This window comes from Phyllobates terribilis, unplaced genomic scaffold, assembly GCF_046119375.1.
Source record: "Phyllobates terribilis strain yellow unplaced genomic scaffold, ASM4611937v1 Scaffold_4__5_contigs__length_816908805, whole genome shotgun sequence".
Classification (NCBI taxonomy): Eukaryota; Metazoa; Chordata; class Amphibia; order Anura; family Dendrobatidae; genus Phyllobates; species Phyllobates terribilis.
In genome coordinates this window covers 216,655,984-216,673,659 of record NW_027362764.1, presented here as the reverse complement: position 1 = coordinate 216,673,659, position 17,676 = coordinate 216,655,984, and the positions used below count along the sequence as shown (strand labels likewise).

General features: G+C 39.5%; 1 protein-coding gene across 1 annotated transcript in view; it reads right to left on the bottom strand.

Moving 5' to 3' along the window:
* The window catches only part of LOC141265247 (collagen alpha-6(VI) chain-like), a 394,142-nt gene that overhangs the window by 53,207 nt on the left and 323,259 nt on the right, over positions 1–17,676 (bottom strand). The window contains exons 32-36 of the mRNA XM_073678075.1: positions 12,321–12,380; positions 10,082–10,117; positions 8,382–8,418; positions 5,502–5,513; positions 2,768–3,261 (exon numbers count right to left, since the gene is read on the bottom strand). Coding sequence (XP_073534176.1) covers positions 2,768–3,261; positions 5,502–5,513; positions 8,382–8,418; positions 10,082–10,117; positions 12,321–12,380 — 639 coding nt within the window. The remainder of the gene's footprint in view (positions 1–2,767; positions 3,262–5,501; positions 5,514–8,381; positions 8,419–10,081; positions 10,118–12,320; positions 12,381–17,676) is intronic.

Here is a 17,676-nt window from a genome sequence, read left to right as displayed (position 1 = left end):
TCAGTGGACTGCCGCGCCGCTGGTAACCTCTTACCAGAATCCACAGGTGGCATCACGAAAAATACCAAAAATACCCATATGAAAGCATTCCCCCATTTCACTGACCACCCTGGGTCACGGACTGGGCCAGCCACCGTGATAACTGTTTGTGCAGGTAACTATTACTGTGCCGAATTATTAGGCAACTTAATAAAAAACAAATATAATCCCATCTCACTTGTTTATTTTCACCAGGTAAACCAATATCAGTGCACAAAATTTAGAAATAAACATTTCAGACATGTGAAAAAAAAAAAAAAAATTAGTGATCAATATAGCCACCTTTCTTTATGATGACACTCAACAGCCTTCCATCCATAGATTCTCTCAGTTGCTTGATCTGTTTTCGATCAACATTGCGTGCAGCAGCCACCACAGCCTCCCAGACACTGTTCCGAGAGGTGTACTGTTTTCCCTCCCTGTAGAACTCACATTTTATGATGGACAACAGGTTCTCTATGGGGTTCAGATCAGGTGAACAAGGTGGCCATGTCATTATTTTTTCTTCTTTTAGACCTTTACTGGCCAGCCACGCTGTGGAGTAGTTGGATGCATGTGATGTAGCATTGTCCTTCATGAAAATCATGTTTTTCTTGAACGATACCGACTTCTTCCTGTACCACTGCTTGAAGAAGTTGTCTTCCAGAAACTGGCAGTAGGTCTGGGAGTTGAGCTTCACTCCATCCTCAACCTGAAAAGGTCCCACAAGTTCATCTTTGATGATACCAGCCCATACCAGCACCCCACCTCCACCTTGCTGGCGTCTGAGTCGGAGTGGAGCTCTCTGCCCTTAACAGATCCAGCCTCTGGCCCATCCATCTGGCCCATCAAGAGTCACTCTCATTTTATCAGTCTATAAAACCTTTGAAAAATCAGTCTTAAGATATTTCTTGGCCCATTCTTGACGTTTTATCTTATGTTTCTTGTTCAAAGGTGGTCATTTTTCTGCCTTCCTTACCTTGGCCATGTCCCTGAGTATCACACACCTTGTGCTTTTTGATACTCCAGTAACGTTGCAGCTCTGACATATGGCAAAACTGGTGGCGAATGGCATCTTGGCAGCTTCACACTTGATTTTCCTCAATTCATGGGCAGTTATTTTGCGCCTTTTTTGGCCAACACGCTTCTTGCGACCCTGTTGGCTATTTGCCATGAAACGCTTGATTGTTCGGTCATCACGCTTCATAAGTTTGGAAATTTCAAGACTGTTGCATCCCTCTGCAAGACATCTCACAATTTTGGACTTATCAGAGCCCGTCAAATCTCTCTTCTGACCCATTTTGCCAAAGGAAAGTAAGTTGCCTAATAATTAAGCACACCTTATATAGGGTGTTGATGTCATTAGTCAACACCCCTCCTCATTACAGAGATGCACATCCTCAGATTTACTTAATTGGTAGTTGGCTCTCAAGCCTATGCAGCTTGGAGTAGGACAACATGTATAAAAAGTATCATGTGATCAAAACACTCATTTGCCTAATAATTCGACACACAGTGTAGTGTGACCAAGTTATGATGCTGCAAATGCAGCCTCAATAGTAAAAAAAAGAATAAAAATGGTGAAAAAAAAACCCAAAACATTATATTCACCTTCCGATGGCCCCCTGTCTACTTCTCCAGTATCTTCGGCGGCTCGCGGTGGTGTGAAAGGACCTTCCATGACATCATTTAGTCATGTGACAGGTCACGCGACAGCCGATGTCAGCGGTCGCGTGACCTGTCACATGACTAAATGACATCACGGAAGGTCCTTTTACCACCGTGAGCCGCCCAAGACACCGGAGAACGAGACTGGGGGCCATCAGAAGGTAAGTATATGTTTATTTTTTATTTTAATTCTTTTTTAACTACAGACCCTGGTACCATCCGCGCATTGAACCGCATTATATCCGCATGTGCACGTGTAGTCATATGGATATTATGCGGTCCAATGCAAATCAATGTTAGCTAAAATGCTGCGATTCCACAAAATTAATGCAGATTTTTCCGCAATGTCGATGAGCAGCGGAAATTTCCGCAGCATGTGCACAGCACATGCGGATTATCATTGGGGACCATTGCAAACCTATTAAAAAGAGTTTTGAAGCGTTTACGCAGCGGAAATTACGCTGTGGAACCACTTAAAAACACATAGTGGGCACGCAGCCTAAAAGAGTAGCGGGCTTCCACTCTGATTTAGCAGGAAAATATAAAAAGGAAAGCTCACTAGAAAAAAATACCATATGATCGTATGCTGTAACTAATATTAAGTGCACTCCTAAGCACCTAAGTTAAAAATGTGTAAGTGTGCATGGAATATACAGTATACATAGCAAATTGGTAATAAAACTCTAATAGTATGTGCAGACAGAGGTTTTTTGATGCATTCAGAAACAACAAGTTTTTCAAGAGGAAACTGCTACAGAATTGCTCTGTTATTGGAGGAGTTTTTCTTTTCCAAATTAGTTTTTTTCCTGAAGTGTTTTTTACAGCCTTGTACTTTGACAGTGTTTAATTTGATGTTGGTTCCATAAGGATCTGCCTCAAAGAACTGACATGAAATTTCTTTCTTTATATCAGGTGTTTTTCAAAACCTCAAGGTGAAAAAAACTCTTTGCAAAGAGGGTTAACATTGAATTAAGTAGCAAGAGTTTTTCAAACAATTTTTATGTAATTTTTGTGTCTTTTTTGAGTGTTTTTTTTGTTTAAATTGACAATAAACTGTCTGCACATATCCTAAATTTCTTACCGAAAATGCCCGTTTTAATGCAGGTGCTGGAGTGAATGTAATAACTGCAGGTAAAATGCCAAGAGCGTTGTATTCCATTATAGCTGTGCTGATTGCAGAAGGATCATCAGTACGACCATTGCTGAAAAACAGGGCAATTCTCCTTACAGTAGCTCCTTGCAGAGATCTTTTGAAGACATTTCTGGCTACAAATCTCATGCTTTTTCCAATATTGCGACTTTCATTTGACATTTCCAGAGATATGTTCTTCACTGCATTTAGCAGTTTTTCTTTGCTTTGGAAGTCAGAAAACCTCACCAAATACTTGGCATATTGGTTATAGGATAACAGAGCTATTCTTGCCCCAACAGGACAGTTATTTCCTCTAATGGTAATGTTATTTATTATATATGTGACAATTTCTATCACTTTATTGTGGATTTCTGGTTTCACACCATTTGACATGTCCAATGCAAAGACCAGTTCTGTGGGATACACAGGGCAGGCATTTTTTCCTAGGATGGCAAAAAATTATATCGGGTTAGTGATGTATAACAGTAGTTTGCATTCATTTCTTTATAATCAATGCAGTAAAAATTCAATAATCTGATTACCACTAATAAGCCAGATACTATACAATATACTCTTTGGATTCACAGAGACATGTCTAAAAACATAGATATTGTATCTGAACAGAGTTGCTGGTGATCAAATGTGGGCAATCTTTAACCAAAATTATTATTTGATTTATCAACAATTTTTAATGTGGTACAAAGCTATTAAAACAAGCCCTTAAAGGGAACCTGTCAGGTCCCCCGTGCCCCCAGATCGAACAAAAGTTGTATCTACATAGCTAAATACCCTGCCTAACATTCCCTTTACTACATTACACACATAAACAGATCTTTTGAAAAAGTATTTCTAAAGTCCGTTTATGATACATTGGGAAAATGAGTATTTGACACTGCCAATTTTGCAAGTTTTCCCACCTACAAATAATGTACAGGTCTGTAATTTTTATTGTAGGTACACTTCAACTGTAAAAGACAGAATCTAAAAATAAAAACAGAAAATCACATTGTATAATTTTTTACATAATTAAATTGCATTTTATTGCATGAAATAAGTATTTGATCACCTACCAAGTAGCAAGAATTCTGTCTCTCACAGACCTGTTAATTTTTCTTTAAGAAGCCCTCTTACTCTGCACTCATTACCTGTATTAATTGCACCTATTTGAACTTGTTACCAGTATAAAAGACACCTGTCCACAGACTCAATTACACTCCAACCTCTCCACCATGGCCAAGATCAAAGAGCTGTCTAAGGACATCAAGGTCAAAATTGTACACCTGCAGAAGGCTGAGATGGGCTACAGGACAATAGGCAAGCAGCTGGTGAGAAGGCAACAACTGTTGGCACAGTTATTAGAAAATGGAAGAAACACAAGATGACTGGCAATTTTCCTTGGTCTGGGGCTCCATGCAAGATCTCGCCTCATGGGGTAAGGATGATTCTCAGAAAGGTCAGGAACCAGCCCAGAACTACACAGGAGGACCTGGTCAATGACCTGAAGAAAGCTGGGACTACAGTCTCAAACATTACCGTTAGTAACATACTACAGCGTCATGGATTAAAATCCTGCAGGGCGTCAAGGTCCCCCTGCTCAAGCCAGCACATGTCCAGGCTCGATTGAAGTTTACCAGTGACCATCTAGATGATCCAGAAGAGGCATAGGAGAAGGTTATCTGGTCAGATGAGACCAAAATAGAACTTTTTGGTATCAACTCCACTCGCTGTGTTTGGAGGAAGAAGAAGGATGAGTACAACCCCAAGAACATTGTGACAACTGTGAAGTATGGTGGGGAAAACATCATACTTTGAGGGTGCTTTTCTGCAGAGGGGACAGGACGACTGCACTGTATTGAAGGGAAGATGGATTGGGTCATGTATCTCGAGATTTTGGCTAAAAGCATTGAAGATGGGTTGTGGCAGGGTCTTCCAGCATGACAATGACCTGAAACACACACCCAGGGCAACTAAGGAGTGGCTCCATAAAATGCATTTCAAGGTCCTGAAGTGGCCTAGCCAGGCTCCAGATCTGAACACAATATAAAATCTTTGGAGGGACATGAAACTCAATATTGCCCAGCGACAGCCCCAAAACCTGAAAGATCTGGAGAAGATCTGTATGGAGGAGTGGGCCAATAGCCCTGCTGTAGTGTGTGCAAACTTGGTCAAGAATTACAGGAAACTTCTGACCTCTTTACTTGCAAACAAAGGTTACTGTACCAAATATTAAGTTCTGTTTGTCTATAATATTGAATACTTATTTCATGCAATAAAATGCAAATTAATTATGTAAAAATCATACAATGTAATTTTCTGGATTTTTTTTATTTTCTGTCTCTCACAGGTGAAGTGTACCTATGATAAAAATTACAGACTTCTCCATTCTTTGTAGGTGGGAAAAAAGATCAGCAGTGTATCCAATACTTTTTTCCCCCACTGTATACAGTGCTGCTTATACGCGCATATATATCTATAGCAGTATACTTCTAACTTAGGATAGAATAAGTGATTTGTAATTTGTTCAATCTGCAGCTAATAAAACAATGGATATATCCTAATACATATGCAATTTTCACTAGACCAACAGAAGAGCATTGAAGTTGATACTCTGGAAATGAGATTTGATTCTGCATATATCACATATCAATCAGTTTATGTGTGCAAGCATAACAGATCTGCTTACCTTCACAACAAGCTGAAAGGAAAGTAATAAACAGTATCAGTGTTACAGAAAAAATAGAAATGTGTTTTATATAGGCTAAATTTATTCTCTTACGGTAAAGCTACTGGACCAACTGGACCATGCATTATAGCCTGCAAAATCATATCACATGAACAATCACAACATTCACAGGATTAACCTTAGGTTTTAAATGAGAATGCAGAATGTTTTTATTAAGATTGGATCAGGGCATAATTCCAATCACTCAAAGGACACGTGCTCACATTCAGTGTTTGGTCAGTATTTTACATCAGTATTTGTAAGCCAAAACCAAGAGTGGGTGATAAATCCAGAAGTGGTGACGTGTTTCTGTTATACTTTTCCTCTGATCGTTCCACTCCTGATTTTGGCTTACAAATACTGATGAAATAAACTCACCAAACACTGAACGTGTGTACATGGATAAGGCTGGTGTGAAAAAATGCTGCAAAGGAAGAACGCATTCAAAAATAGAATAGAGCAAATGAGAAATCTAAATCAAATCAATATTTGGTGTCACTGCCCTTTGCCTTCAAGACGGCCTAAATTGTTCTAGGTACAGATGCACATAGTTTTTGGAGGAAGTCATCAGTGATGTTGTTCTAAACGTGTTTGAGAACTACCCACAGATGTAGTTCAAATCCTTCTGTAATACAAACTCGAATATGTTGAGATCAGGACACTCTGATTACCCGATCATCACTTTCAGGACTGCTTGTTCTTGACGCTGAAGATGGTTCTTTTTGGCATCGCATAGATCAGTGTTTCCCAAACCCCATCCTCACGGCCCCCCACAGGTCATGTTTTCAGGATCTCCTTAGTATTACACAGGTGATTGAAGTATCATCAAGGCATCAGGAATGCTCTCACCTGTGCAATACTAAGGAGATCCTGAAAACATGACCTGTGGGGGGCAGTGAGGATGGGGTTTGGGAAACACTGGCCTAGATGTTTGAGGTTGTTGTCCTGCTGCTGAATAAATTTGGAGAAAATCAGATGCCATCTTGATGGTATTATATGCTGGATAAGCATCTGCCTGTATTTCTCTGCATTGAGGACACTATTATTCCTGACCTAATGCCCTACTCCATTAGTTGATATGCAACCTCAACTTGCAAAGAACCTCCACAATTCTTCACTGTTGTCTGCAGACACTCATTATTGTACCACTCTCCAGCCCTTTGACAAACAACCTTCTGTTACAGCCAAGTATTTCCCCTTTTGACTCATCAATCCAGAGCACTTTCTGTTATTTTTCTTCACACCAGTTAGTATTTTTTCGTGCATAGTTGAGTCACTTGGCCTTGTTTCCATGTTGATAGCATGGCTTTTTAGCCACAATTCTACATTAAGATCACAACAGTAAATGGGTGTAGCTGAGTCCCACTGGCTGTGCATTTGAATTGTTTTCTCAATTTAAATGAAAAAAAAAAATCTATAAAAGTGCTGTATAGTTGTGATCATGGTGACCGAGAGAATCACCATTCGGAGTAATTTTTACCACAGAATATATGCTGTAAAAACAACACCCAAAAAGCCATGTCAAAATTGCTTGTAAAATGCATGTAAAAAGCTAACTAAAAACGCAATGAAAAAAATCAAGTAACCTAATTTAGCTAATTGGTGCAGAAATGCTGCAGAAAATATGCAACATCAAAAAAATCACCAAATACCCATCGTGGAAACGTGGTCTAATATTTCTATTTTTTTAAAGCATCATTTTTCCCATACCTCCTTAAAACTTTTGCACTGTACTGTGTTATCAAAAAATGTCTTCTCTGAATAGTAATTTTTATGTCCACTTCATATTATAGCTTATTGCTTAGTGCTGCTATATCTCACTAAAGCAAGTAAAACCAAGCTGTAGTAGCCCGCACAGTCACAACTGAACCTGTCAGTATGCAGACTGTGAGGACCCTGATAATGACAGCATATTAAGAGTTCTCTATACAATGCCCTTATAACTTTTAAAAGTGGTTCCTCAATGACATTTCCATTTAAAGAGATTACATTGATAATGTTAGTAATAAATAGAGGTGTTGGTAGTAGTGGTGAAGAGAGGCTTGTTTTGGTGTGGTTGTCTAAGATTAGAAAAACAGATTGCAATTTTTAGAAACAGCATCACCCACATTAATGATCTGCATCTGGTATAACAGCATAAAATAAGGGCAGGAACCCTCATTCCAGCAATGTGTTACTTATTGGGCTACATGCTGTAGTTTTGATAATATAACTGTTTTATATGCTGCAGTTCTCCTAGGTCTCTCAATGATGAGCTGAATTATAACCCTTCTTCCACCATTGATTGACAGTCTTTTGTTTACACTGTGCATGGGAATAAAGCTGCCAATTAATGGTGTGGATGGTGCTAGCCAGAGCTCCGTAATATGGAGGACTACATAGCAGAGGATTATCATTGAGAGAAGTACAAGAGTTGCAGCAGATAAAACATTGCTTTATCAGAACTACAGCAAGAAGCCTAATAATTGACCTAGCGCTGGAATCAGGGTCTCTATCTCTACATCATGTGGCTATCAGAAGGGGCAGCAAACATCTGGTGACATATTCCCTTTAAGCCAAACAAGAAACAGACAGGTTGATAGGAGTATAATGAAAACACTTTGAAAAGACTGTTTGGTATCCAGTATAACCTGTAAGACATGAGACTAAGCTGATCAGTTCAATAAATTGATTAACATCAGTCAAGAGGCAAAATTCTTCATATCAGACAATAATCAGATGTTTTTAAATATCTATTTACAATAGGTGGAGAACATCTCAAAAGAACCCCAAAAACGATGACTTTTTTAAGCACTGTAAAAGGGGAGTGGTATGTGATGTCTAAAAAAAAGTCATACTTACGACAGGTCTTTCGGATGTAGTCAATTAGCTCGCATGGCTATACAGCAAGTAAAAAAGGAGTGTTTACTTATCATCAAGCTTTTAGTTCTTAGACTTAGTACTAAAGAACCTTACAATCAGTTGTAACACAGAGATATCAAGCTGAGAGATCCCTTCTCAAGGTGACACTTAAGAAGACGGTACAAACATATAGAATTTTATTGTTCTATTAAACAAAACTTCATCATTGGACTAGTCACATAGTTCCTAACCATTATGACAACAAACACTGCACTTCCAGGTATACTTCAGTGCACAAGTAGGACCCCAATCCTTTAAACAGTACAAGAAAGACTTGGCACTCGCTTCTTCACGTACATTGAAATATTTTATTGTTCATAGAAATTCCAGATTCAAGACGTTTCGGTCAGTAAGACCTTCATCAGTCATCTGGGAGTTGATTACACTGCAGCAGGCAGCACTGGAAAGGTGTGTGCAGTATCCACTGCTCAGACAAGTGGCCTCACTATACATCCCTAAAGACTTACTCATTTAGTCCATACCCTAAAGCCTTCAGCAACATGAAGCTTCAGTCACAGAAGTCCAAAAGCTGCCTCTTTGAGAGCTACTATAGCCATCCAAACAAGTGCACATGAAAGCAAAAGATAGCATAAATTCTGCAAATTAAAGGGAACCTGTCACATGAAAAAACGCTATTAACCTGCAGATGTGGGGTTAATCTGTTAATCTGTAAATTAATAGTGTTCTGATTCTTCTGAACTTGCCCAGCACCCGCACTTAGAGCCCCACTGCTGGGAGGAAATGAACCTTATTTTTAGTGTTTGGAGGTCAGTCACAAGGATAGTGTCGGCTAAGTTTCAGTCACCATACAGGTTCCCTTTAAGCATTAACACATGCAATATAACATCATACCTACTTTTAAGCTACTAAAACAATACATGTTGTGTATTGCAACTTTTTTTGCTGCATTTTTTTATGCAAATTGCAAGCTGTTTTTTACACTAACAGCAAAAGCTAGGAGATTTCAGAAATCTTGTGCACGCACTTGTTTTTGTTTTCCTGACATAATTAAAAAACTGTGTTTTTTTAAATCTGCAACATGTCACTTCTTTCAGCATTTTTGCAGCATTTTTTCACCATGGAAAGCAATGAGAAAGTGCAAAAATACTACCAAAGATGCAACCATGCATTTTTGCTGCGTTTTTAGTGAATAAAACTAACTTTATTAAACATCTACTGTAGACGAATGACTTATACAGTATAGTCCCACCAAAAAAAGCCACAGTAAAAATGCACCAAGAAAAGCAGCAAAACCTGCTTTTTATAAGTATCTTCTTTACTGAAAAGAGAGCGGGTTTTGCCTGCAGAAAAAAACACTGTAAATACGCAACGTGTGAACATAGCCTAAATCCTAGTCTGTAAAAAAGACGGTGTATTTTATATACACAAATAAACACAAATGTCATCTTGATTTGTGTGAAAAAAAAACATTCAATGCAAAGAGACTCTACATGCTTAACTACAATAGTAGTAAACTTGTCTTTTCTCCATTGCTCATCAATTAAAACACAATCCTTTGATATTGCTGGAGGACAAATCTTCAGACACAACAGGAAAACCTGGCCATTCTAATGATGTATAGCAAGTAACCTGCATAGAGCATTAACATTAGACAGTAAGTTCACATAAATAGTACATACAGATTGATCAGCTTGACCTGGAGTTCCTTTCTGTCCCTGGAAGCATAAGAAAAGAATAGCAAGGTATATGATTAGTTGAAGAATTTCCAACATACTCAGTGCTCCTTCCTTATTCTAAACCATCTTAAACAATTCTATATATATTGATTCAGAAGTTTTGGCCTTCTCTAACATGGCAGTTACTGCACATATTTTACTCTGCCTACTAATGAATGGTTTTGTTAGTACTCCTATCCAGGGTTGCCAACTTGACTCTTTATTTTTTCTGGACAGGTTATTAAAAAATCACGGACAATATTTTTTACGTTCACATTAGAAAACCATAATAAATCATTATGATTATAAGTGATACAAGTCAACAGCCCATAATACTGATATTAAGACATCAGCTGCATTCTCTGTAAACTGTAAAACAATGATAAATACACCGCGTGCAGAATTATTAGGCAAATGAGTATTTTGATCACTTTGATACTTTTTATACATGTTGTCCTTCTCCAAGCTGCATAGGCTTGAGAGCCAACTACCAATTAAGTAAATCTGGTGATGTGCATCTCTGTAATGAGGAGGGGTGTTGACTAATGACATCAACACCCTATATAAGGTGTTCTTAATTATTAGGCAACTTCCTTTCCTTTGGCAAAATGGGTCAGAAGAGAGATTTGACGGGCTCTGAAAAGTCCAAAATTGTGAGATGTCTTGCAGAGGGATGCAGCAGTCTTGAAATTGCCAAACTTTTGAAGCGTGATCATCGAACAATCAAGCGTTTCATGGCAAATAGCCAACACGGTCGCAAGAAGCGTGTTGGCCAAAAAAGGCGCAAAATAACTGTCCATGAATTGAGGAAAATCAAGCGTGAAGCTGCCAAGATGCCATTCGCCACCAGTTTTGCCATATTTCAGAGCTGCAACGTTACTGGAGTATCAAAAGCACAAGGTGTGCAATACTCAGGGACATGGCCAAGGTAAGGAAGGCTGAAAAATGACCACGTTTGAACAAGAAACATAAGATAAAACGTCAAGAATGGGCCAAGAAATATCTTAAGACTGATTTTTCAAAGGTTTTATGGACTGATGAAATGAGCATGACTCTTGATGGGCCAGATGGATGGGCCAGAGCCTGGATCAATAAAGGGCAGAGAGCTCCACTCCGACTCAGACGCCAGCAAGGTGGAGGTGGGGTACCTGTATGGGCTGGTATCATCAAAGATGAACTTGTGGGACCTTTTAGGGTTGAGGATGGAGTGAAGCTAAACTCCCAGACCTACTGCCAGTTTCTGGAAGACAACTTCTTCAAGCAGTGGTAAGGAAGAAGTCGGTATCGTTCAAGAAAAACATGATTTTCATGCAGAACAATGCTCCATCACATGCATCCAACTACTTCACAGCGTGGCTGGCCAGTAAAGGTCTAAAAGAAGAAAAAATAATGACAAGGCCCCCTTCTTCACCTAATCTGAACCCCATAGAGAACCTGTGGTCCATCATAAAATGTGAGATCTACAGGGAGTGAAAACAGTACACCTCTGGGAACAGTGTCTGGGAGGCTGTGGTGGCTGCTGCACGCAATGTCAATCGAAAACAGATCAAGCAACTGACAGAATCTTTGGATGGAAGGCTGTTGAGTGTCATCATAAAGAAAGGTGGCTATATTCATCACTAATTTTTTTGGTTTTTTGTTTTTGCATGTCAGAAATGTTTATTTCTAAATTTTGTGCACTGATATTGGTTTACCTGGTGAAAATAAACAAGTGAGATGGGATTATATTTGGTTTTTATTAAGTTGCCTAATAATTCTGCACAGTAATAGTTACCTGCACAAACAGATATCCTCCTAAGATAGCCAAATCTAAAAAAAAAACACTCCAACTTCCAAAAATATTAAGCTTGGATATTTATGAGCCTTTTAGGTTGATTGAGAACATAGCTGTTGATCAATAATAAAAATAATCCTCTAAAATACAATTTGCCTAATAATTCTGCACACAGTGTGCAGTCAAAATATTTTGTATAAGTTTCTTCAGCTTCAAAAAAAAAACACGGATGCCTGAAACTTTTTTTTTACGAACAGGGCAAAAAAGTAGCCCATGTTTACAGACTGTCCTTGAATTTCTGGACGGCTGGCAACCCTGCTCCTTTCTATAGCAATCATTATCATTTGTCAACAACAATTAAAAACATGTTCACAACTATGGTTGAAAAATTATGGAGGCATAGACATTATAGTATAATGTCAGTCTTACCCTTCTGCCGCGATCGCCTGGTGAACCTGGATCTCCGACACCACCTTGTTCCGCAAAGATCTAGGGTGAAAAAGTCACGTATTTTAAAATCTGGATCAATGGAAACAGAATGTCTAAACTTCAAGGATTTTTATGCTATTTTAAATGCCTTAATCTATTTGGAACTGCGCTACTATTGTCTATGGGATGTGAAAGTTCTTTCATTTCAATCTCATTCACTTTAATAGAATTGAGCTGCAATATGAGACATGGCCTGTCTTTGAGAATGGCACCATTTCTGGTTAAAAAAAGCAGACATTAATTTTAGATATTTCTTTTGCAAGAATTATAGTGCAAAACTCCCTCTCTAAAAACAGTATTCTAGCCATATAAAATGTACATTTACATGACATCATTAGAAATATATTAAATATTCCACTATTTGAAGGACAAAAAAAATTTATTATATTTTGGGCTTGTTCAGGGGAGCATATTGTACGTCCATATAATGTCTGCATGCAAAATCGATTGCATGCAGATAGCACATGAACCAATGAAGTTTCTGGCACAGTTGACAAGAATTTTTTTTTACTGACAGACTATCTTACATGCACAGTGTGCACTACTTTAATCTGTTTTTCGGAGTAGACTCACCCAGGCTCAGACTGGCCAACAGGGGAGCAGGTGAATCACCCGGTGGGCCCCTGTTTTGGAGCAGGACTCTCACCCCTCTGTATGAGCAGTACTTTGTACAATACACTCAATTCACTATGTGCCGGCAAATGCAACATCTTATCATTCTTTTAAAAAATTACCCAGTTTAATATTATATAGCAGCATATGTAAATTTGTAATGTAATATTTGTAGTTGAACAATGACCACATAGAGTGAATATTGCTGGCGGATCCTTGACACCCCAGTCCAATACTGGACTCACCCAGTGTGTTAAAAAGCATGGATATTTTGTGGACACCATTGGTATAGCATCCATTTGTTTATGGATCCATTCTAATTATTAACTTAAAAACTATATTTGGACTATTAATATATTTTAAACTGTTAATGTGTAATAGAAGGAGAAAAGTCTTTCAGAGAATCAATGTGTGATGTATGTAATAAGGAGAAAGAGCGCCATCTGGTGAGCATTTCAAGTTTGCACGCTGGACCTGGTCAGGTGACCTCCAGCAGAGGATTTCAAAATTTAACGGTCGAGCACGCAGTGCATGAGGTGATTTCGGCGCCAGACACAGAGAGAGACGGGACGCAGGCTGGATGCACTGAACGAGCGAGAGAGACCGGTGTGAGAGACCCGTAAGGCAAGACGGGTGGCTGCCGGTGAACAAGTCGTGCCGGAGAGATCTCGTCAGCAGAAGCTGACGCGTGTCATCACTGAACAGGGCTGTCACTTCAACCGCGCCTTCACGGTGCCGGGAACAATCGGGTTTAGGGTATCAGGTTGGGAGGGGGACGGGTGAGGTGGAACAAGCCAAACGGGATCTAATTGACTTTGTCAGAAAAAGACTTAAAGGCCTAGAAGGGGGAGATTTATCAAACATGGTGTAAAGTGAAACTGGCTCAGTTGCCCTTAGCAACCAATCAGATTCCACTTTTCATTCCTCACAGACTCTTTAGAAAATGAAAGGTGGAATCTGATTGGTTGCTAATGGCAACTGAGCCAGTTTCACAGATCTAGTTTTCACAGATAGATCTCCCCCAAATCTGTTTTCTTTTCAGATAATTCAGATAACACATAATGGCAAATAATTTAAATACAGATCAAAGAAAATGGATTTTAACAGAGTATTGGAAATCTCAAAATGCTGAAACCGTTAGAGCAAATTGGGTTGAAACATTTGGCACTCAAGCCCCAAAGAGACAAACCAATTACCGCATTCGTGACAAATTCAATGCCACTGGCTCAATCCTTAATGCTCCAAAAACTGGTCGACCAAAAACAGTCTGTACAGAAGATAATAAACAACTTGTTCCTTAAACATTTGTTCAGAGTCCAAAAAAGTCCACCAGGAGAGCCTATTTGGAATTGGGAATTTCACGAGTTTCTATCATGCGAATCCTGAAATCTATTGGGTGGAAAGCTTATCGTCCACGTCTAATTCATGGTTTATTGGAGGATGATCCAGACAGGCGGCTGCAATTTAGTGAGATTATGCTTAACGAAATTGAAGAAAATCCAGTAATTTTAGATAACATTATGTGGAGTGATGAAGCTTCTTTCAAATTATCCGGCCATATTAACAGACATAATTGTATTTACTGGTATAATGAGAACATGCATTTAACATTAGAGCAACAACTAAATGAGCCTGGTGTCAATGTTTGGGGTGGTATTTCAAGTTTTGGTGTTTTAGGACCAATATTTTTTGATGGAACAGTCACAGGAGATAAGTATCTCGAAATTCTAATGAATCAAGTTGTTCCCCAGTTACAGCAACAGCCTAATTCAAATGACCTTTATTTCCAACAAGATGGGGCCCCTCCACATTATTCAAGAGTAGTCCGCAAGTATCTTGATGAAACATTTCCTAATAAATGGATTGGCCGAAGAGGCCCACTTGATTGGCGGGCACGTTCACCAGACTTGACCCCATTGGATTTTTTCTTTTGGGGAGTACTCAGGGACAAAGTTTATAGTCGAAAACCAAAAAGTGTCAGTGATTGGAAAAATTACATTAGAGATGCATTTCAAGAAATAAATACCCAAAGAGACTTGTGCAAAAAAGTTTGTTGAAGAGTAAGGCTGAGTTCACACGATGCATTTTTCATGCGTTTCCGCGGCGTTTTTGCAGTTGCGTAAACGCCGCGGAAACGCATGAAAAACGCATGGTAGAAGGGCAGCAATGTTCCCCAATTGAAATCCGCATGTGCTGTGCCCATGATGCGGATTTTTCCGCAGCGTAAACGCTGCGCTCAAAAATCCGCAGCATGTCAATTAATTTTGCGGAAACGCTGCTTTTTTGGCACCATTGACTTGCATTAGACCGCATGGAATCCGCATCACTGTATATGTTGATGCGCTTTTCATGCGGTCTAATGTGCGGATGGTACCTGGGTGTGGATGAGAGGACTCTCATCCAGACCCAGGTACCATTAAAAAAAAAAGAATAAAATAAAAAATATATACATACTCACCTTCTGACGGCAGGCGCAGCGCTCCTGCTTGGTTCCCCGCACTTCGCGGTTGAATGAAAAAGGACCTTCGCTGACATCAGAGTCATGTGACGGGTCACGTGACGCTGACGTCGGCAGGTCCTTCAGTCTTCACTGCCGGTAGCCGGGACCGAGCGAAGCAAGACACCTGGGGCCATCAGAGGGTAAAGTATATATTTATTTTTTGACATTCACACACTATATAAATCCATGCCGGCTGCATGGATTTATATAGTGTGAAGTTGACAAGCACTTTCCAAGTGATGCTAAAATCGCTTGGGAAGCGCTTGTCAACTCGCATGTGGAAATGAAAGTGAAGACCGCTTCATTTCCGCATGTCCCTGGCAGGAAACCGCATGTACAATCCGCATGCGTTTTTTCCTCCAGGGAGATGCAGAAATGCTCAGGAAAAAATCCTGAGCATTTCTGCATCGTGTGCACATACCCTTAGAGGCAGACTTCAAAGCTGTGCAAATTGTAATGGAAAACAGTTTGAGCACCTGCGTTGATAAAATTTAAGGGCTTTTGTATTATTGTTCAGAATAAAATTTAATTGTCAATGTTATGCTTGTGTTAGTAAATATAATCTAATATATAAAGCTGAATGTGTGTGTGTGTGTGTGTATGTATGTATGTGTGTGTGTCCGGGATTGGCATCTGCACCGTCGCAGCTACAGCCACAAAATTTTGCACAGTCACACGTCTGGACCCGAGAGCGTCATAGGCTATGTTGTGAGGCGAAATTTTAACCCTGTCTGTTCCAATTCTCCAAACAATTTTGCCCCTATCTACATAATGGGGAAAAAGTGAAAGGAAAAGTGTTGGAGGCAAATTGACAGCTGCCACATGTGAACAAGGGAGAATTAAAGAATGAGAGCGATGGCGCCAAAGAGTATATACCGTACAGTTGCTAAGGTGGGGCCCTGACATGGGATACTCATACTCACCACACACGGGAATATGAACACACACACAAAATGCGCCACACACTACCACGTGCTTGAACACATATACCACCCTCAGCACACACAAAACTCATCTCACAAAGATTTATCAGGCTGCCAATAGCAACCAATCACAGCTCAGCTTCTATTTTGGTACAGTTAATTAATCTGAGCTGTGATTGGTTAATATAGGCAACAAAGGACATTCTCAGTATAACAAAGCTTGTGTAAGGTAATAAGATGTCAGTTAGGGTGTGATGGTGGAAAGGCTGATGTCAGTCACGTTACTTCTATGTGAGAGGATATAGAAACTGCCAGTTACAGACTATTTTTACCACAATAATGCCTCATAAGAAAAGGAATTTCATGGCAAGAATGTCAGCTGATGCGAAAAGAAAAGCTGCATTACGGGCCAATGAAAAATGTGAAGACCGAGAAACAAGGCTGACACACATGAGAACAGCAGATGCTTCCTCAAGAGCCAATGAACTTTCTGAGCAGAGGGAAGCGAGGCTTGCAGACAAGAGAACAAGAGCTGCTTCCTTAAGGGCCAATGAACTTTCTGAGGAGAGGGAAGCGAGGCTTGCAGACATGAAAACAAGAGCTGCTTCCTCAAGAGCCAATGAACTTTCTGAGGACAGGGAAGCGAGGCTTGCAGACATGAAAACAAGAGCTTCTTCCTCAAGAGCCAATGAACTTTCTGAGGAGAGGGAAGCGAGGCTTGCAGATATGAAAACAAGAGCTGCTTCCTCAAGGGCCAATGAACTTTCTGAGGAGAGAGAAGCGAGGCTTGCAGACAAGAGAACAAGAACTGCTTCCTCAAGAGCCAATGAACTTTCTATCTATTTGTTTTGTGGTTTTTGTGTGGAGAATAAATTTTTGTTAACACATTCTATTTTGCTAACAGCAGTTATTAACCCGAGCTAAGCCGGGTAGTACAGCTAGTTTTATATATAAGTCAAAATAAATGTTATTATTTTCTGGTCACCTACTTTTGGACCACCCTGTAATATATATATATATTGTTATTTATAGCTATTTGACTGCCCTCATTTTGTGACTCTGCGCGTTGCATTCTGACACCTGCATTACAAATGTATAAAATGGATATCATACAGATGTCAAAGACGGACAAAGAGATTACATACTTATGGCATACTGATGAGAATCCGGATGAAAAAGCGATAAAAAATGCTTTTACAAATGCTTGTCTGAACCCAGCCTTATGTGGAGAGAGATTTTATTTTTTCTTGCCTTTGCTACT